The sequence below is a fragment of the Pelecanus crispus genome, chromosome 3 (assembly GCF_030463565.1).
Source record: "Pelecanus crispus isolate bPelCri1 chromosome 3, bPelCri1.pri, whole genome shotgun sequence".
NCBI classification, from domain to species: Eukaryota; Metazoa; Chordata; class Aves; order Pelecaniformes; family Pelecanidae; genus Pelecanus; species Pelecanus crispus.
The window spans coordinates 50,601,301-50,623,074 of NC_134645.1; the positions used below are offsets into that span (position 1 = coordinate 50,601,301).

The 21,774-nt window shown below is 39.1% G+C and overlaps 1 protein-coding gene across 3 annotated transcripts in view; it reads left to right on the top strand.

Moving 5' to 3' along the window:
* MEMO1 (mediator of cell motility 1) overlaps positions 1–21,229 on the top strand; it is a 33,076-nt gene extending 11,847 nt beyond the window's left edge. Inside the window, exons 2-9 of one of the 3 annotated variants that reach the window (XM_075707299.1) lie at positions 4,986–5,067; positions 7,395–7,463; positions 9,476–9,588; positions 10,975–11,086; positions 12,038–12,180; positions 13,351–13,427; positions 18,961–19,065; positions 20,399–21,229. In XM_075707299.1, coding sequence (XP_075563414.1) covers positions 4,986–5,067; positions 7,395–7,463; positions 9,476–9,588; positions 10,975–11,086; positions 12,038–12,180; positions 13,351–13,427; positions 18,961–19,065; positions 20,399–20,530 — 833 coding nt within the window. In that variant the 3' untranslated portion in view covers positions 20,531–21,229. The remainder of the gene's footprint in view (positions 1–4,985; positions 5,068–7,394; positions 7,464–9,475; positions 9,589–10,974; positions 11,087–12,037; positions 12,181–13,350; positions 13,428–18,960; positions 19,066–20,398) is intronic. The other 2 variants (XM_075707300.1, XM_075707302.1) reach the window with 2 other exon arrangements.
* The last annotated feature ends 545 nt before the right edge of the window (positions 21,230–21,774 follow it).

Below are 21,774 nucleotides of genomic sequence, written 5' to 3' on the forward strand. Positions count from 1 at the left end.
AAGTTTTGTATAGAAAATGGTGGCTTTGACACCCCCTGGGTTTTCTAGAGAAAGCTTTTTGGCTATCACTGGTGAGTGACTGACTGGATTCTGCAAAAGTTGACGTCTTTGCTCCAGTTCTCTGTAGTTCTTGTCAGCTCTTTGGAGAGCTGTCCGCTTGAGATCTGGGCTGTTTGCAACATAGCTGTGAAGTAGTTTCAGGTATTTAATTTGGTTTTGACTTTTCCTGGCAGTTGGTGGTTTTACAACTGCATGGGGAAGATACAAAAATCTGCAGTGTGCATGGTAGAAGAAAAATGGCTTACTACATCATACTTTACAGATAAACTCTGTTGACATACAGTTCTGTCAAAAGCATAGTATCAACTGAAAAAAGTGCATCTGTTTTTCTCTTTGCTAATGACATGTTACTTCTAAGAAGAGCAGCTGAATGAGTTTTACTTGAAAGTTTGTTTTGTGTTCTTTAATATAAAGAATGTTGCACTGTATCTGCCAGACTTGCTTCTTCAGGAACAGCTTTACATCAAAAAATTTTCTTTGTGATGGGAAATAACCAAAATGTATTTTTTTAATGTTGTATTTCTAGAAGGCATTTTTATCACCTGACAGTTAATTGAATTGAGAATATTTGCCGCTTGAGGTACAGGATTTAGTTTAAAAAAAAAAAAGTTAATTTTGATAATCGGTCAATCCACTATTCAATGTTGCCAAGAAGTTTATGTATTTATAGTATATGTTAATTGATCAGAAGTTGTTAAGGCATGAATATAAGCATGGTGTCTTCCCACTTTTAGCTTTTTCCTGTGTATTTACAGTTTTTCCAGGTTCGAGTGTACTTTGTGTTCTGCTCTTATGCTTGCTTGATAATAACAAAGGACTAAATACCATAGCCATTGGCTATCATGTCAGTATGTAAGGTCTTTGTATTATGTCATCTTCCCATAGCGGGCTCTGTTGGTATACGTTGTCTTAACTTTTTACTTATGAATTCTGCAAATATGGTTACCAGAGGAATCAATCATCTGTTAGCCTCTCTTTTGAGATCAGCAGCCATCCTTTCTAATGATGAAATGGTACGTGCATCAGTCCACAGAGCAAGAAACAATAAGTGTGTGTTTGGATGTGCAATAAATGAACTTCTTGGACTAGGAGGTTGAAACTTTCCTACTGTTTCCTGTTGATGGGTCATAGTTGTAGGAGACTCCCTTCTGAGGGGAACAGAGGGTCCAATATGCCAGGCAGACCCTCCTCATAGGGAAGTCTGCTGCCTCCCAGGAGCCCGGGTCAGAGATATCACTAGGAGACTTCCCAGCCTGGTACAGCCCTCGGACTACTACCCATTACTGCTCTTCCATGTGGGTGGTGATGAAGTTGCAGTGCCTAGCCCAAGGGCGATTAAAAGAGACTTCAGGGCCTTGGGACAGTTAGTGAGGGAATCTGGGGCACAGGTTATTTTTTCCTCCCTGCTTCCAGTTGTGGGCAGTGACATTGGAAGGAACAGGTGGACCCAATGTATTAATACATGGCTCCGTGGCTGGTGCCACCATCACAACTTTGAGTTTTTTGACAATGGGACGGCCTACACGGCACCAGGCTTGTTGGCGTCAAATGGGAGCCACCTTTCTCAAAGGGGAAAGAATGTCTTTGCTCAGGAGCTTGCGGGGCTCATTGACAGGGCTTTAAACTAGATGTGAAGGGGGAGGGGAAACATACAAGGCTTGCCTTTGACAAGCTGTGCAATGGTACACAATGGTTAGAGGGACGGGGTGGTACTATGAGCCCTCAACCTGTTGCTGAGAGGCATGCTGGGGACATTGCAGCACAGTCAAAGTCTTCTGGAGATGAGCTGGGGGCTCTTGAGGTAGTAGGAGCCAACAAGAAAACCTCTGTGAAACACCTCAAGGGAAACAAGGGGTGTTCCACTAAGAAGGCGACACAGCCAACAGCCCAGATGAAATGCCTCTACGCAAACGCACGCAGCATGGGGAACAAACAGGAAGAGCTGGAAGCTACTGTGCTGCTAGAAAGCTATGACCTGATTGCCAGAACTGAAACTTGGTGGGATGAATCCCGTGACCAGAATGTGGCTATCGATGGCTACAGGCTGTTCAGAAGAGACAGGCAAGGAAGGAGGGGCGGAGGCATTGCCCTCTACATAAAGAAATCAACACAATGTGAAGAGCTGTCCCTGAAGAACAGCCACGAGCAGGTTGAAAGCTTATGGGTAGGAATCAGAGACAGAGGCAACAAGGGGAACCTTCTGTTTGGTGTCTACTACAGGCTGCCTGATCAAGGGGAGCCTACTGACGAAGCCTTCTTCCTCCATCTCCAGGAGGCTTTGCACTTGCAGGCTCTCATCCTACCGGGGGAATTCAACCACCGTGACATTTGCTGGAAAAGCAACACGGTGAGCTGTAGGCAATCCAGGAGATTCTTGGAATGCATTGAGGATAACTTCATAAGCCAGGTAATAGACACCCCTCCCCAAGGGGATGCAATACTGGACCTGATGGTCACCAATGCAAGTGAGCTCATTGGTGACGTCAAGACTGGAGGCAGCGTGGGATGCAGTGATCACACATTGGTGGAGTTCACACTCCTGAGGGATATGGGAAAAGTGAAGGGTACAGTCAGGACCCTAAATTTTAGGAGAGCAAACTTCCAGCTCTTCAAGGAATTAGTCAGGAAGACCCCCTGGGAAACGGTCCTTAGAGATAGGGGAATGGAACAGAGCTGGCAGATCTTTAAGGACACCTTCCATAGAGCACAAGAGCTCTCAGTCCCCAGGTGTAAGAAATCAGACAATGAAGGGAAGAGACCAGGATGGCTGAGTCAAGACATGCTGGTCAAACTAAAGAGCAAGAGGGAACTGCACAGGCAGTGGAAGCAGGGGCAGGTATCCTGGGAATAGTACAGGGAAGCTGCCTGGTTGTGTAGGGAGGGGGTCAGGAAGGCCAAGGCGCAGCTGGAGGTGAATTTGGCGAGGGTTGTAAAGAATAACAAGAAGGGCTTCTACAGCTATGTCAACCAGAAAAGGAAGGATAAAGAAGGCATACCCCCCCGATGAACAAGAATGGTGACCTAGTACCAACAGTCGAGGAGAAGGCTGAGGTACTCAACAACTTTTTTGCCTCAGTCTTCACCAGCAACCTCTCTCCTCAGCCCTCTCGAGTTGATGGACCACAACATGGGGACCAGGGGCGTAAAGCCCCTCCCACTGTAAGGGAAGATCAGGTTTGAGACCACCTGAGGAACCTGAATGTACACAAGTCTATGCGGCCTAATGAGATGCATCCCAGAGTCCTGAGGGAATTGGCTGATGTAGTTGCCAAGCCATTCTCCATGACATTTGAAAAGTCATGGCAGTCAGGTGAAGTCCCTGCTGACTGGAAAAAGGGGAATGTTGTGCCCATTTTTAAAAAGGGAAGAAAGCAGGACCCTGGGAACAACTGACCTGTCAGCCTTACCTCTGTGCCTCGAAGATCATGGAACAGATCCTCCTAGAAGCTATGCTCAAGCACATGGAGGACAGGGAGGTGACTCGAGACAGCCAGCACAGATTCACCAAGGGCAAGTCCTACCTGCACAACATGGTGGCCTTCTATGATGAAATGACTGCATCAGTGGACAAGGGAAAAGCAATGGATGTCATCTATTTGGACTTCTGTAAAGCCTTTGACGCAGTCCCCCACCAACATCCTTCTCTCTAAATTGGAGAGATACGGGTTTGATGGGTGGACTGTTCGGTGGATGAGGAATTGGTTGGATGGTCGCATCCAGGGGGTAGTGGTTAACGGCTTGATGTCCGGATGAAGACGGGTGACAAATCGTGTCCCTCAGGGGTCTGTACTGGGACCAGTGCTGTTTAATATCTTCATCAATGACACAGACAGTGGGATCGAGTGCACCCTCAGCAAGTTTGCAGACAACACCAAGCTGAGTGGTGCAGTTGACACACCAGAAGGACGAGATGTCATCCAAAGGGACCTGGACAAGCTCAAGAGGGTGGGCCTGTGTGAACCTCATGAAGTTCAACAAGGCCAAGTGCAAGGTCCTGCCCGTGGGTCAGGGCAATCCCTGGTATCAGTACAGGGTGGGGGATGAAGGGATTGAGAGTAGCCCTGTGGAGAAGGACTTGGGGGTACTGGTGGATGAAAAGCTGGATGTGAGCCAGCAATGTGCGCTCGCAGCCCAGAAAGCCAACCGTATCCTGGGCTACATCAAAAGCAGCGTGGCCAGCAGGTCGAGGGAGGTGATTCTGCCCCTCTACTCTGCTCCAGTGAGACCCCACCTGGAGTACTGTGTCCAGCTCTGGAGCCCTCAGCACAAGAAGGACATGGACCTGCTGGAGCGGGTCCAGAAGAGGGCCACCAAAAATGATCCAAGGGCTGGAACACCTCTCCTATGAGGCCAGGCTGAGAGAGTTGGGGTTGTTCAGCCTGGAAAAGAGAAAGCTCCAGGGAGACCTTATTGCGGCCTTTCAGTACTGAAAGGGGGCCTATAGGAAAGATGGGGAGAATCTTTTTAGCAAGGCCTGTTGTGACAGGACAAGGATTACTGGTTTTAAACTAAAGGAGGATAGATTTAGACTAGAGATAAGGAAGAAATTTTTTGCAGTGAGGGTGGTGAAGCACTGGAACAGGTTGCCCAGAGAGGTGGTAGAGGCCCCATCCCTGGAAACCTTCAAGGTCAGGTTGGATGGGGCACTGAGCAACCTGATGTGGTTAAAGCTGTCCCTGCTCCCTGCAGGGGGGTTGGGCTAAATGATCTCTAAAGGTCCCTTCCAACCCAAAGCATTCTATGATTCCACTGTAACTTTCAACATTACAGGCATGTTCGGTTTACCTTTTTTTTTTTTGAGATTTAAATACAGGCTTTGATGTTTAAGATTATTTTAAATCTGTTGGACATTTGGACTTCATTTGTTAATTCTTGAGGTATTTTAGATTCTTTCATGGCTTCAGTATTTCCTTGTCTCTTCACAGGACCACAGCTGAATGCACAACTAGAAGGCTGGCTTTCTCAAGTACAGTCCACAAAGAGACCTGCTAGAGCCATTATTGCACCGTAAGTTTGAAATCTGTTTTTAGTGTATGCAATACTTGATTAGTTAAATGCTTCTTTATTTTGAGTGATTTTGAAAACTGGTGAAAGCTAATTTTTAGCTGAAAGGCATGTCATGTGGTTTCTAAGTAAGTATTTTGGATATGGCATGGAATGGAAGAAATCTGTGCACATTTTGGTATATGATTAGTTTCATTTTGCTGATGGGCTGAAGATATAACATTCACTTGTGATTCAGTAAGACAGATAAGAGCTGTATTAGTGGAGTGGTAGTCTAAAGATGACAGCTCTTTCAGTGCACTTCTGGTATAGAACATCTATACATATTAAAAAAAACCCAACCCAAACAAAAAACCCAACCAAAAAACGCAACCAAACACCCCCCACCAAACCCCACAAAACAAATAAACAAAACACCAACATCACCTCCAAATCAAAACTTAGCAAGGCTTAAAACAAAAGTAATGAAACACTGTTCAGCTATTCAAAATGGTTTACTTTTGTTACTTTAGTTTGGTTTTGTTTGGGTTTTTTTGTCCAAAGGAGTAATAGGGATCATCTAAACTACTTAGGTAGAATTCAATTTACCGAAGATGGTTGAGACATATAATAAGAAAAGTATGTTGGTCATTCCAATTTATTGTGAGTTGAAAGGAAACACTAGAAAAAGCACCTTAAAAATAATGTTTTTCCTGTACTGACATAGCATTGACATAATGTTTGAAGTATTCCATAATAGTATTGAATGTGCAGAAGAAATTGTCCCAAATCTGCCATAGTGTTTCTCGCAGGAATGTCTGGAAAGAGGCCTTTCAGCTGTGGATTAGGTAACCTGGGTTCTTTTTCCAGAGCTGCTGGAGGTCTTCCCATGGTCTCACCAAATTGTTTCATTAACCGTGCCTTTGTTTTCCCACCTGTAAAGTGGGATATGGATAATAATATTTTTGTGAAAGACTGAAAAAGCCTGTAGCAGAGGGAACCTTTCTGTGGACATTGTCATATAACATACCTTGCTGGTTCGCTAAGTTTCAGTCTCCTGTTTATCCCCTTAGCATGTATGTTAGTACCTTTCTGAGCTCTTCAGAATGAGTGAGGTAAGTGATGCTGAAGTAAAACCCCAGGGTAATTTGCAGGATAACTTGCTCCAGGTGTCATTCTGTGGGTGTGTATATATGCAGGTATGCATACAAACATATAAATAAATGTAAAATCCTCCAGTGTTGTCAATGGGGAGCTCGTATCTTCAAATATCCTGTATGTCCCAGGACTTGGAGCATGTATCATTCTCAGTGTCATTGTATAAAAAGACCATGTGGAAAGCTGTAGTTGTGTTGTTGCACATACTTGACTCAAAATAAATAACTGAATGTATATAAACTAAGAAATAATGAATATATAAACACTAATATAATGAATATATATGAACTAATAAATAACTGAATATTGACCTTGGGTCGCAGGCGCTCCAGAGGCGATGTGGCCCAAGCACTGTGCCATGTGGGCATGGCCTTCTGCTGTGGACATTCTGCTGAGTGACCATGAGCTGTTCTCCACCACTTGGCCTCGGTCCCTGGGGAATGAACATTCTCTGGAATTAATGCTTTTTGTAAACTGAATCTTGTCCTGTTTTTAAGAGGCTTGAACAGAACAGGTCTTAAGATTTGAAACGAGTAGTCAGAATTATTATGAATGTTTTTGGAGCACGCACAGGTTGAGAAAGGCTCCAGGCCAGAGTGATAGGAAATGATAAAGCATATGTTGCATTCTCTGCAGTAAAAGCTTCCGTGCTGTGTTCCACTCCTTTCCTTGTGCCTATTCATTCTGTTGCTGAGGTATTCTTCTTCAATGACAGAGCATTTTTAGGCTCTGTTTATCTGCTGTAATGCGTAGTCTCTCTTTGCTAGACCCCTCTACTGTCATTGTATTCAGCTACGAGAGTGTGGTTAGAGGAACTTTCTCCAGCAGCTTGCTATTCCCTTGTCCTCTGGCTGCACTCTTAGCATTATCATGAGCTTCTGATAATACACAGTTGTGTAGTCTGTCTACTAGTATCTTTTACACATAACAAAAGGTGCTTTGATCTGGAGGCTTACTTACTAACCTCAAGTAAATAGTCACCGATTTCTTCAACAAATATGTCCCTCGTACATTCAGTACTGGAACACTGCTCTCCAGCTGTTCCAGGAGTTGATTTTTGGATCACTCTTACTATTTCTAGCTCATTGGGGACAAATAATATTTAAGATATTAACATTTAATAGCAATATCAACATATTTAAGATGTTAAACAATATTTAACATGTTAACATTTTGTACACCTTGATTTGCAGACATGCAGGATATACCTATTGTGGATCTTGTGCAGCCCACGCTTACAAACAAGTGGATCCTAATATTACGTAAGTATAAAAGTTTTTCTTTACAAAGTGTAAGGTAATGCCACTGCAATTTTCTGAGAAGTTGGATGTTCTTTTTACATTGTTAGACCTCTAAGTACTCAAATTTTAATTTTGTACTCTTTTTAGTCTTTTATGCATCCCTTCTGTTTTAACATCATAAATGTTCAAATTGTTTGGATGTTACAAAAGAAAAAATTAATGTAGTGTTGTTGAAAATGTAAAGCAGTATTTTCAAAAATTATTGAGGATTATTGGTAACTAACTTTTTAGAAGGGAGGGGTTAAAGATGTTCTTTTTGCAGGTAAAAACATTTAATTTACTTTATTGCTTTTTATAAAAGCCCAGGCTGGGTTTTTTTTTTACTGGTTGCAGGGTGTGTTTGTTTCTTTTTTGTTTTGTTTTTGTTGGGAGGTTTTGTTTGGTTTTTAAGTATGTTAAAATGTTTGATCATGATTCTGCATTGGTTTTTCAGTGCAGGATTACAGGCTGAATGCTATCAGGATTCTCTTCTGCTGTGGAGAAAGTGTCCAGTGTGTGTATACAATATTTGAAGTCAGTGAAAGTTACTTGCTGTAATAATTTTAAATGGACTTGTGTTTCTAACAGCAAAACAGTTTGAAGAAAAAAAAAAAAAAAGAAAAACTAAAAAAAAAAAACCCCAACACGCTACTGTAGTCTGTGCCTGCCTCTGAAAATATGAATCCAATTATTCTGGGTTAAAGGAATATAATTCTTATGTGTTCTGCTGACTGCAATGTTTTTTTAAATGACAAAAATTTGAAACATCTCCAGTATTTACTCGAAGTATGTATTTTGCAATGTTAATATAAAAACTGGCTATGTCTATTAGTTGCTTATGAGATAACACATTGTAATGCTCTCCAAAGGCAATGGTTTTGATACTTTCTAAACGATTGTAAACAAAGTGAAGATAACTTACAGTGTGACAGATAACTAGTTTTTCTAAAATTTCTAGAACAAGTTGCATTCCCCAGGTTCAGTGACATGGAGTTGATTGAACTTTCTGGATCATTTGCTATTTTACCACATGGGATGTTTAGAATTGGCCAGTCATTCATCTTTCAGCTGAAGTATTGCACATTTGTATATTTTGTTTTTATGAGCCCTGTAAAAAGTTTTACTATTTTAGTATAGCTTGCTATAGCACTCCACATGTGAGGGGAAAAAGAAAAAAATCTTTGCATGTCTCCCACCCCTTTAGTTCACTGTCAGAAGCAAGATGATATGATCCTGAATCTGAAAAGCTGAATTTCCTATAGTTTTTTTTTTTTTTTCTTCTTTTCTTTAAGTCCTGTGGCAGGAGACCCTTAACATCTAATCAAGAGCCAGGAACTGAGGACTTGATGAAATAACATTATGATGATGCATGAAAGTTTGCAGTATCAGCTAAAGCTACAAATGTGCAGGTTCAACACAAGTTGAAGTTCCTGTTGCACACATGCAAGTCCCTGTTGTTGATGCAACAGCTGGATAAAAACAGCATTTGAGAATCGCTTAAATTTGAATTTAGTGAAATCTGAAGTAAAGCTAATCAAGTAAATAAGAGAAAAGCTCTGAATAAATGATAAATCCATGATCCTCATTTGAGGGTGCATACCTGTAGTTGTTGAAGGTGGTGCGTAACTGAAGGTTGTCTTGGTCCAAGGAGAGAATCCAAAAATCTGTTCTAAGAGACTATAACACATCATCCAGCCTCCAAATGAGTCCAGTCGGACAGATTTCTAGCTGATGAGTGCCCTCTGATATATAACCTGCTGAAGAGGTTTAAGGCTACGGGAAGCATTATTGAACTGATCTCATGATCATTTCTGAGGTACTGAGCAAGGCTAGGCCATGGATTTGATCTGTGGTCTTACACGCAGCAGAGGAAAACTATTGGTAACCACCAGAAAGTATCACTTTGTACGTTTTTATTAAACTTGTTACTCTAAACCCAGTCTCTGTACAATTGCAGTTGTCTAAATTGTGGGCTTTTGTGTTAATTGTTGTAGCCGAAAAATTTTCATTCTTGGGCCTTCCCATCACGTGCCCCTTTCCCGATGTGCACTTTCCAGTGTGGACATTTATAGAACACCTCTGTATGATCTCCGAATTGACCAAAAGAGTAAGTGCATGATAAAGCTTACATCTTGAAGATTGCTGAGGCTTGAGTATTAACTGTGGTACTGCAGTGCTGAGGACTCTCTTGTTGGGCACTTCATTGCTTTTAAATGGCATACAAGCATACATCTGGTTTTACTGCAATGAAGGCTAACTTCTGAAAAATCCTGGTGGTTGCAGACATTGGTGTATTATAACCTTAATGTCTCTCTTGCTCCTGCAAGTAAAGAACTCTCAATCTTTGCTTATCTTTCCCATTATGAGTTCGTGCCTCTTGACAAGTGATCTTTAAAAGGGATGTCAGAAAGTGTTACATTTGAATAATAGCTCACTAAGCACCTGCTCCATTATTCTGTGAAGTATTCTGTCTGGAAAAAAAACCATAGTGCTTGAGTTGGTTTGAGTTTATTTCTAATAGAGGAATAACAGAGGAAGAAAAAGCTGCTTTTATTTGGATGCATTGTTGCATGTGACTTTTTTTTTTTTTTTAACTGGCAGAGTACCTATGGAACTTAAAAACTTAGTCCATGAAATACCAGTCTTTCAGACTAAGCTTAAAGGTGCAATGAAGATAAATTTGATATTTTGACTTTCATGCGTTTTTGAGGTAGACCTAAATAATACAATACCTTTTTCAGAAAGGCTAACTAGCACAGATGTATTACTATTTTGTCGTGGCTGTGATTAAGCAAGCTAGTTCAGGCTTTCAACGTAGTGCCTGCAGAAATTTCCTTAGGTAACAAATGTTTTGGTTTCTGTAGAACTCCTTTATGGAGTGGAGAAGGAGGCACAGCCCTACGTCAAATTCTTCATCCAGTGGAGATTTTTCAAAATGTAGAGATGACTCTGCATACCACCAAGCACACTTGAGAGTAGAAAAGATAACTTATAAATGTGGATTACTTAATCAGTTTTTGCTGTTTTCAGATTTCATGATTCAGTTAATAATAAATTGTATTAAATAGTTACACATCCCTCAATGGCTCAGCTGATCAGCAACTTTTTTTTTTTTTTAACAACGTATGATTTGTGTAATCTGTGAAAATAAGAATTAAAGAATTCAGTGACTGGGCAAATGCATACATATTTTCAAATGTGTTTTATTTGTGTTACTTAAATTTTGTATCATAACTGAAAATCTTTCTCAATATGCTAACAAGGTCACTGATTTAACACACTTATTTTGTAAACTGAACCAATTGTGTTTGTATCTTAATGACTTGAACAGAATTTTAATCCTGAGTTTATTTAAAAACCAAATGGTTTATGATGACAGCCCTTGGAGGCAAGTAATTTGTTACAGTGGGCTTGTTCTCATACAGATGCACTGTAGCTTGCTTTACAGTGTCTTAAAAAAAAGTAGTAAAAATTAATCTTTAATTCATTTCAGTTTATGGAGAATTGTGGAAGACTGGAATGTTTGAGCGTATGTCCCTACAGACAGATGAAGATGAACACAGTATTGAAATGCATTTGCCTTACACTGCTAAAGCCATGGAAAGGTACTAGGGCTAATTACTACTTCTACAAGAATGAGCATTACGTGCATTAAATGCTTGAACTACATGTGAAGTGCAGTAGGAAGTAATAATACCCTTTATGGTATATAATACCCTATATGGTGTATAATACACACACTTCCCCATCCCCCAATAAAAATTTTGGGGAGGAGAAGGTCAGAGTGGGATTAGTTGCTGTAATAGAAACTGTGAGTGGAGCAAACACCTGGCTACTGAAATTGGAACACCCCTTATAAACAAGTTTATGTGTTTATATTGACTTAATACAGTTAATATTAGACATGCTTTCATGAATCTTTCTCAATAGCTGATTTTTTTTTTTTCCGTTTTTGCAAGGCATCTCTGAAAGACGTTCAAATACTAATAGCTGTTTTCTCTGGGATTTTAAGTTTGTTTGGAGCCTTAATGCTAATATTGAAATCAGGGTTCTGCTTACACCTGCTATTTCAGATGAGTACTTTGAATAACTTTCTTTAAAGGTGATAATTTTTGTCAATTTGTGGTGGGTGTTTTTCCCCCCATCTTTTTTTTAACTTTTCTTCCATAGTATTTGTCATTTTCCCTGGAGTATCAGTATACATCTGGGTGCTATCTTGAGCATTTTCATATACTTTGGAAAATTACCCAACATTTGTGCAGCATCTATACAAGGAGAATTTAATTCTTACTTTATTGCTGGTTTCATTGTGTCAATTCTTTTTGCCTGGTGTTTTCACTTTGCAGCAAAGATAAATACTGGTTGGGGAGGGGGGTTGTTTTCTGAAATTGAAGTAGTTTCAGGTTCTGAAACATCTTCATAGCATGACCTTACCAAATTAACCGTATCTTCTGTTCAGTAGTGCCCTTTTAAAACATTCTGCAATTTCAGTTAGCAAGCCCTGAAAAAACTTCAGATGTTACTTGAATTACAACCTCTTTTCTTTTGCTTATAAGCCATAAGGATGAGTTTACTATTATTCCTGTGTTGGTCGGAGCACTGAGTGAGTCAAAAGAGCAGGAATTTGGAAAACTCTTCAGTAAATACCTAGCTGATCCTAGTAACCTCTTTGTGGTTTCTTCTGACTTTTGCCATTGGGGTAAGTTTCACATCTCTTCATTATAACAGTATGATGAATATTTTGTAGTGATTTTCAAATAATGTATTTTATTAAACATTGAACATTTTAACTTCTGGTAAATGCATCTTTGAAACTTAAATGCCTTTGTAAAGCTAAAAAAGGATTTTTTCTTTTTTTAATCTGGAACAATAGATGAAAAATATTAATGTGGTAATGTGTTTTCAGTGTAGGGGAGGAAATAAATGGTGAAGGTGCATGGGTCTATATGCATCTCTTTACTGTTGCAATTAAATAAGCGTCTGAAGTTTCTTGCTCTTTTTACTCTTCTTTTAAGCACCTCAAAGAAACTTGCAAAACTAATTAGCTAAAAATTCACTGGACATGGCAACATCCCTCTGACAGAAATAAGTTTTGTACGTTTTACTGCTGGGTAAGATAGCAGATGGAGTATTTATGCCGATTCACCAGAGCTATCCCAGTTCATCTTGGTGGCAGAGCTATAAAGACTCCAGAAGCCTTGACTTCTGTCCTGCTTTAATACTTCATTTTTCTTTTAAGTGTGGTAATAGCTGGAAAAGGGATTGCTTCAGAAAGATGTTTTATGTTACACAACAGACCTTCTTCCCTTTTTTCATTGTCATCTTTGGTCAACTTACATAATTAAGTGCATATTTTATTCATCTTTGAATTATGGAATAGGTGGAGGTATATAAGAATGACCTGGGTTCTGTTGTGGCTAATGAACCATCTAGAACTGTTCATTGAATTATCATGAACTCTTTCTTTTAACCTTTATTTACTGTGGGTATTGTTGTGGAAGCAGAAGTAGCCTGACTCCAGGGTTGACTTTGTCAAGAGGGATAGCGAAATGAAATGTTGCTTTACTTTTTAATTTATAGAATTGGATTCCAAGGCAATAACAGGCAATTAATAAGTGATACTGCAGTGTCAGTTCTACATTGTAGGTTTTTCTTTAGGAATATAGCTGCCCGTCATGTATTTTTTACTTTGCTTCTGGGCTGCTACTTTGTGATTGCCCTAGAATTTCCTCAGTGGAACTAAAACGTATAAAATAAATGAAGATTACTACTTTACAAGTACTATAATTTCAATTATTTAGTAAGTACTAGGGAGTGTTTTAGCTACGATTTTTCCCTTTTTTATTTTATACATGATTTTTGTTTCAAGGTCAGAGGTTCCGTTACAGTTACTATGATGAATCCCAAGGAGAAATTTATAGATCCATTGAGCACCTAGATAAAATGGTAAGTTTTCAGATTTGGTGGAACTAACTAACAAATTTCTCCTGTACATTACATTTCTTTGAACACTTTAGAAATTTCTCTAACCAAATATTATAGATTAGCTATTTTATTGAATGTATACTTTTCCTTTGCTTACCACAATAAAAACTTAGCTGTTGTTTTTAGCTAGTATCCTCCATTTTAATGACTGCACACATTATATTGTGGGTATAATCTAGTAAGCATAATTTATGAGAATAAATGCATGTTCGCCTACCTAAAATGCCCTAGTGTAATGTAATTCCTGTCCACATACCCTCTTAGGTTTTTGAGAAGCAGTAAGAATTATGAATCGAGTATTGTGGTAGTTCAGGCTTCATAGCTATGATACCTGCATATCGAAACAGCATTGTGATTATGTTAATGGTTTCAGCAACATCCATTTTGAGGAGGGAAGGCTGTAGGGGATTGTGCTGGTCAGGAAAACGAAAGTCACCACTTCCTTGGGAGTAGTCTTCCCCCTGCCCCTTACTCTGTAGTAGGTGGTGGGGAAAAGGCAGTAGACCGTACTTCATTCTGGGTTTGGCAAATAGCTGAAAGGAATGCTAAATACATAAAGATCACGATGCCAATTATGTTGCGTTTTCTTTGCAGTCACAGGAGCCAAGGATTTCTTTTTAAATGAAAAAATTTTGTTATTCAAGACTATACCTAAGGCACAGAACAGAAGTAATTCTTCTGGAAATATGCAACCTTAAAATTTGTTTTAAAACTGTTTGGATCATTCATGTAGCTTCTGTAAAATCTGTTAGAAGACAGAACTGTTGTAATACAGGACATGTTAATTTTTTTCCTTGTCTTGAAGGAATAAATCCTATCTGCTGGAGACATCTCTGGAGTTTTTTGCTTTGCGTATCCATATTAACCTCTTTGTTTTTCCACTATTCATCGCTGGAATGGAAACAGTAAATAATTTGCCTTCATTCTATTTATCCAGTTTTTTAATAATTCTTGTTGTCAGTTGAGAGGTTTCTCTATAAAGACAAGTGTTTTTCTAGAGAGTCCCAGAATTTGCAGTTCTGACTGTTTTTGCAGGAGAGCAGATTAAGCTGCATTAGCAAACATTAGTTTCCCCTTGTTAATTTCTGTGGTGAAAGCTTGTAAAAAGACTGGACTTCAGCATTTAATTACTTCTAGTGAATACATTGCTGCACCAACTCTTTCTTTTGGTAGTTATTCAGCCAAAAGGAAATGACATTTTTTGTAACACTGAAAATGATGTCTACTGTTAAAGAACTATGAAAATACTTTATCAATCTTAAGTTTAACTGGAAGACTAAACATGCTGCGTAGCAGTATAATGTGGTTATTTTTTGCCTGTTTATATCATGCCATATGTAAACATATGACTAGATTCAAACTCTGTGCAGAGTGGGTTTTGCTTTCAGTGAATTTCAGAAATTTTAGCAGTGTTGTGGGTACACTTGGGATGCTATCCACAATGCCACGAAGATCTCCCTGTCATGTTTCTCCAGCTTTTGGAAGGAGTTTATTCAATTTTATATGCCCCACTCAGCTACTTCTTGTTTCCTTAGATAAGTATTGAATTTTTTAATGTCATTTGGTATGCTAAAGAAACTTGTATTGTTGTAACCACTAGGCCTTTCCACAGAGAAAATAGCATTAAGATAGAGATAAAACTGCATTAAAACCATAAGAGGTTTTAACTTCTGCTATTACTGGCCCAATAATTTTATTGGACCTCACTAGCAAAGCAGTCGGATGAGCACTTTTATAAGCAGGAAGGTATTCTGGGTTAAGATGAAATTACTTTTCCTTAGAAATGCCCTTGTTGGAGGACAATGGTCTCTTCCTTATTTAGACTGGACCTTAAGTACAGATGCATGATGTTTTTCCTGGCTAGTGCATAAACAGTGCTAAATGTTTTGGGCATTGGAGATTTACTAACCTGGTAACCGCTGTGAGAAATTTTATTTGCTGTGATTTTGAGTTAGAGCACTTAGACTCCAGCATAAAAAAAATCCAGAGTAGTAAATACTGCTGGGCAGACATCAGTTTCTCCATGGTAACTCTTAATGTGACCGCTCTGTTACCCTGGGGGTACCACAGTGCACCTTGTAAAGTGACGGTGAAAGGAATAAACAACCCCATGGTTAATAGGGGTACCTTAGGGAAGAATCCTCAAATGAAGAGTTATAATTGAGCAGCTGATGTGCAGTAATTTGTATATCATAACCTGATACCTACCATCTTTTTAAATAAAAGTGGGGGAGTATTCTGTAAGATGTCATTGAAGAGTAATTATTTTTTGATTATGGCTAGCCCGAAAATGCAGACTGCTTGTTTCAATCTTCACTGCCAGATTGCTCATTTTCTGTCTATTTGTGAAACCTTATGCTTCACTTGAGTCAATAGGAGGATTCTGTTACCCTGAATGCTGAAGGGGGAGGATAACGCAGGCGTTAAGGAGAGCTGTGTAGAACAGCCAGCGGTTGTTGTGCAGGAGCCATGCACAGCACGGGTGGCTTCTCAGGTGGCTCTAATGAACTGCTGAATTCTGGTGGCTTCTGCGGTGCTGCTACGGCGTGCCAGCACCTTCCACAGCGCTCCAGCCTGAGAAGGCTTCTTAGCTTGGGCATAACGCACGACCATGGCGCTCTGCCTCTGCTCTCTGCCCTGCTCTCTCTGCTGTGCCCAGCCACTAACTTCCCTGTTGGTTGTTCATCCTCTAGTCTGAGTGACTCCCACATGCAAAGATGCTTGGACTGGCTAGTGCTAAGACCAAATTTGTTTCTACTTCCATAAGTGTGCTACTAGTTTGTATTTTTTTTAAGTGTGAAGAAGCAGCTGAAGTAACTGATTGCAAACTTACACTTGACCAGCCAAAGGATTACTGGAGTATGGTATAAAATAAGCCTGTGGGTTGTTTGTTGGGTTTTTTTTTGTTTGGGGTTTGGGGGTTTTTTTTGGTAAAGGTAAGCTTGTAGATACCTGGTCCTATAGGGGATGATACTTAAGGATGTAACTGCTTTTAATCGTATCAAGTGCGCTGTGCTAGGATATTGTAGATGCTATTTACAGTGTCTGGTTAACTGAGATACGCAATTTCTATGTGGTGCCATAATAACCATCTGATAAACTGAAGAACTGTGTGATGCATTTTTATCATGTGGGTTTTGTTGTGTATTCTGACTGTGTTCTAAACCATGCCTGGCTGAGTTACTTTGAGTACAAAAAATGATTAGCTTCATACTTCTGCTTTTTAGAAAAAAAAAACAAACCCACAACCTGACAAAAATGTTTCCTTTGTTCCTCAGCACCATTTTAGACTGAGAAACAAGCTTGGTAGTCTTTGCTTCTCTGCCACAATGATTTTTAAATCCAAAAGATTGAAAAGTTCAGTACAGCTGAATGCTTATAGGATATATGTTAAAACCCATTTCCTATGGATTTTCTCCAATCTGTGATGTATGGAACTCTGTTAGCATTTGCTGGGATGAACTGCATAGCTCTAAATGTTTTGCAGTGCTGAACTGTGCATTGAAATAAGCTTACTAGGCATTCTGATAAATCCATGTCCATTCGAGACAAATGCTCAAATGCCTCTGCCCAGTATGTTCCAGTGACTTACAGCTGTAAAATGAGTCAGTCAATTGAGCAGCCATTTTCATCTTTCTAAAAGTTGTGAAAGAGTTTACAAATGGATAAAATATATTCTTATGAGCTATTCCATATCTGAATAAGTGCCTTATGCATGTTTAGTTTCACCTGAGTATATAGTTAAGTTTGGTTCTGCTTTCTTTAGCTGTGTATTGACATGTACAGTTTATAAGTAAATGGATGATTCAAAGACATGCTGCTTAAACTTTAGCAATGCAATGATATCTATGTAATCACTGCTAGTTAGAGAATAGCTACCTTTATTTTTCTGGCTCTCATTTAGGTTCTGTAGATCTGGAGTGAGTAACAGCTGTAATTACTGGCCAGGGGTCCAAACACACTGAGCTCTTGCCAGCAATTGGTCAGCATAGTTTGGTTTTATTTTTCCATAAAATTTATCTCTTTATTAATTCATCTGATGTCTGTTTTTAATTGAAAGTACACAAAGGTGGTGGTTATGGTTGCTGTTTTGTAATCCTCCCTGACTCTCTCGGGAATCTCCAGCTCCGCCATTGTAAGCTGTGATCCAGTCTGAATAATTAGCGTATCTGCCAGATCAGCCAACGCCCTTGCAGAGTATTCAAGAGGTTTCACTCTTGAGGTGGAGACTTCAGACAGACTGACTGCTTCCTGCATCATGATTTCTCCTTTTATGACCCACACTTTCCCAAAAGCAGGGGAAAGCCTTGGGACAATTGCAGAAACCTTAGGAGAAATTCTCTCCCTTTCTGTTATCAACCTCCCGTTGTTCCCGTGCAAAGTATATGGGTTTTTCCAGTCTCTACAGCAAACCTCCCTGTTTCATCAGCTACATGTAAGAAGCACAGCTATGTGTCTTACTGAATTAGTGAGTGTCTGGAGCTCGTTTACCTGGAGAAGGAAATCAATCATTTTCAGGGGAAGGAGAAGCACAAGAGGATGGGGTCTAATACAGGCAAAATAGCAAAGCCATGATAAAGCCCAGACAATAATTGATTTAGACTTGCTTTAAACTACTTTCATTGTATTTGATCTGCTCTATGGGATGGGGTACGAGTAGGCTGTGTCTGGAGTTGTAAGATTCCTTTTGCTTTTAAGAATGTAAATGTTTGTACATGTGGAAGGTTTTGTTTTCCATACATGTTCTGGTTTTCATAGTATGACTCCATGGGATCATGGGTCGCACTGTGGATGGAGAAAAGGATGTATATATGTGACTGCCTCATATAACGTGGAAGCATCATCTCCTGGCTCTTAACGTTTCTGTCATGTACCGACTTTCTAGTGCTTTAGTGATGTTCTGGATCTGCTTTTTATGCTCTGAGCAGATAGATGGTCAGCCTGTGTGCAGATCAACTGCCTTGCATGCCTGATATGTCTAGGATACATTACGCTTGCCACGTGCTTGAATTGCATCTGTGTATATTGATGATTTGTCTAGGATTTTCGGACATCCAGAAGTCCCAGGCAAGTGCTCAGCCCTGAGCTCTGTTACCAGGGAGAAGAGGTGGAGGCAAAACTTCTTCCTACTTTGCCCTTTTAGTAAATTTGTCTGGTTATTGCTGTACAAAATCCTATGGAAGTAGGGCAGCTTTGGAGGTGGGGATCAGCTAGTCTGTGGGAGGAGCTTTTTTAACATGAGCTTCACTGGTATCTGCAAAGATAGCTTCACAGATCTGTGGATCATTGACAGCTTTGGAAGAGCTCCTGCACTTTTAGTTTGGCAAGAGGTGGTAACAAGATGACTACAAGCTAGAGCTCACATGCTGAGATTCCCTTGATACACAGTAGAGGTTTTTTCCTCCTGAAGTATTCTGTGTTGTCATAAATAGGTGATGTATAAACACTTGCTTATGAATGTGTGAAGTAATCATTGCTATTGATTCTTTTTCAGGGTATGAGCATTATAGAGCAGCTAGACCCTGTATCTTTTAGCAATTACTTGAAGAAATACCATAATACAATATGTGGAAGACATCCTATTGGCGTATTATTAAACGTAAGTAACTTCTGATTTTTTGAAAAATGTAACTTTTAGCAAAATGCTTACATTTGTTTTAAATACAATATTGCTGGAGTATTCCTTAGTTCTAAAATGGCAAGTCTTGGATTAATTTATTTTTCCAAGTGTTCTCAACTTGGTCTCCCATTTCCATCTCTTGCATATAGACAAATGTAAGCTCTTACAAGGGCTGAGGGTTTTCAGTTCCCTAAGGGAGATGAGGTGCCATGTTCCTTTTGAATTTCAATGAAATACAATCATTCGCTTTCTCTTGGCCCTAAATAAACAAATAAATCCATCTCCCTGAAGAAGTACATACTTACTCTTTTGAGTCATTAGTTACAAACGTATATATTTTTTTCTGTATTGCTATTAGCCAGCTATTGCGAGTGCCTTTTAATGTCTGGCAGCGTTGCTGAGTTTTGACAATACGATGAGAGATTGCCTCAGTAAGTATTAGTGCAGCGCACTGTTAACTCATAAATTAATGGCAGTTAGAATTCAGATTAACTGGTACTTTCTAGTTACTGTATTCTGCTTTGGTGATGCAGTGCAAACATAAACCTGGCTTAACTCAGTTGTCTAAATTGGGTCACAGCTGCTTTACAGCACTGCTGGAGTGCTGCAGATTTGTCATATTGCTTGAGTGAATCTCACTGTGTTTTTTACTGTAATTCAAATCTGAAACAGGAAGCATGTTAACCTTTTTAAAAGGGAAAACTTAATTCACTGGAAATGTAGTCTGTATGGAGAACGTATAGAGGAACATTTTAAACTGGAGTCTGTAAAAGTTTGTATAAGCAATATCAATACTGGGGATGCATGTAGCAAAATCCAGTACTATGACAACTGCAAAAATACTCAGCTCTTAACCTCAGATAATGATAAGTTTTGCAGTGAATCTGAGCTAAATTCTGTTCATTCACTTTTGCCAGTTGTCACACTTTAGTAAATTATCTTGGTACATTCTTTTTCTTTAATGGAAGAAATACGATCTGAAAAGTGTTAATAGGTTGGGGTTTTTTTCTGTTACATCTGTGTTTCTGTATAAATTCCCTATGGAACTGAAAGCATTGTTTCTGAAGGTTCTATTTTGAAAGGTTGTTTAGTGTTGCTTTATAGAACTGCATGGATGTACATAGTGCAGTGGGGGGGTGTCAGTGAATGAAACAGCACAAAAATGGGTTAGGTCCACAAATTACTTGGAGATGCTTATATTATTATCGGAGATCGTGCAAAGACCCCCGGGTGAGGGGAGAGGACTGAGATCTAGAAAATGTCATAATTTCACCAATACATTCTTTTAAAAAGCTTTTTTTCCTCTCTTCAGGCTATCAACGAGCTCCAGAAGAATGGAATGAACATGAGCTTTTCATTTTTGAATTATGCTCAGTCAAGCCAGTGTCGAAACTGGCAAGACAGCTCAGTGAGTTACGCAGCTGGAGCACTTATGGTCCACTGAACCGCTGAATGCTCAGGGATGGCACCTGCACACACTCTGTATACGGGGTCCCAGCCTAGCCCTTACAAAGATACAGTCCCTGGTCTTTGGGTATACTGAAACCTCAAACTAATAGAACTCTCTTCTTTTGTAGTAGGTGTAGTCCTTCCTTAGTTTCAACTCATTTAAAAATGCTTTCTTGTTTAGGACAATGGAAGGAAGGCTGGTATTGAAACTTTGTGACTTTTTTTTTTAATTATTTTTATTTTTTTGGAAAAGATAATGGCTATGAAGGCATGGTGGCAAACAGTCCTTACAAATACAACATGTGAAGCATTTACCATATCCTAAATTTGCACTCTTTGCAGACCTGTGCACATGTACTCAGCTTTCAGAATAGTTTTGCAAGTTGTAAACAGAAAAAGGGGTGAAAGCTTTTTAATAAAAGAAGAAAAAAAGGAAAACAACGCATTTATAAATGATCCTGTATTAGAATATAATAAAACTCCAGTATAGTCAGTTACCTACCCGTGATGTACAACAGATATCTTCTATTTTAGTTGCTAATAAAGGGCTACACAAACCAAAATAGTCTGATTTAAACTTATTGCTTTGTGTTCTGTATGTGGCTGCTTGTCATTAACATCCTTTGTCCTCAGTTCTTACGCTTGATAATTCAGCCATTCTGTAAAATACTTTTGAATGTATTTTATATTCAACATTTGTTATGACTACTTCATTTACAGATTTTTTTAATCTTAAACCTGCACTATGAGTTCAGGTGTGCAAAAGAATTTTAAAAACCTTTTGTATATTCTAATTCTTTTTGGTTTACATTTATCTATAAAATAGTATCTTTTAGTATGTGATACAAATTTGTATCAGAAATACGATTTTAATGATTTTTATGCTCAGTTTGATTACTAAAGTGAAATGGATGCAGTATTTTTATTTGAAATGACTTAAAATTGAAAAGAAAGCAGTAGCTTGAAAATGATAATTCTTAGAGTATCTATCAAGTATTCATAGGCCACAGAAGCCATACAGTGCTAAGCTCAAGCAATTATTCCTCAAAAGATTTAATTGGGAGGGGAAGGTAAGGCTTCTCTTTTTTTTTTTTTTTTAATTTATTTTTATTTTTTATTCTTTATTCTTTGACTGTGGGTAGAATTGTTTCATGTTCTTTAGACATCATCACATCTTAGGAGTTCTTGAACTTTCTTCCAGCCAAAATAATGGTGTAATTATTTGAGTTGTTATCATTC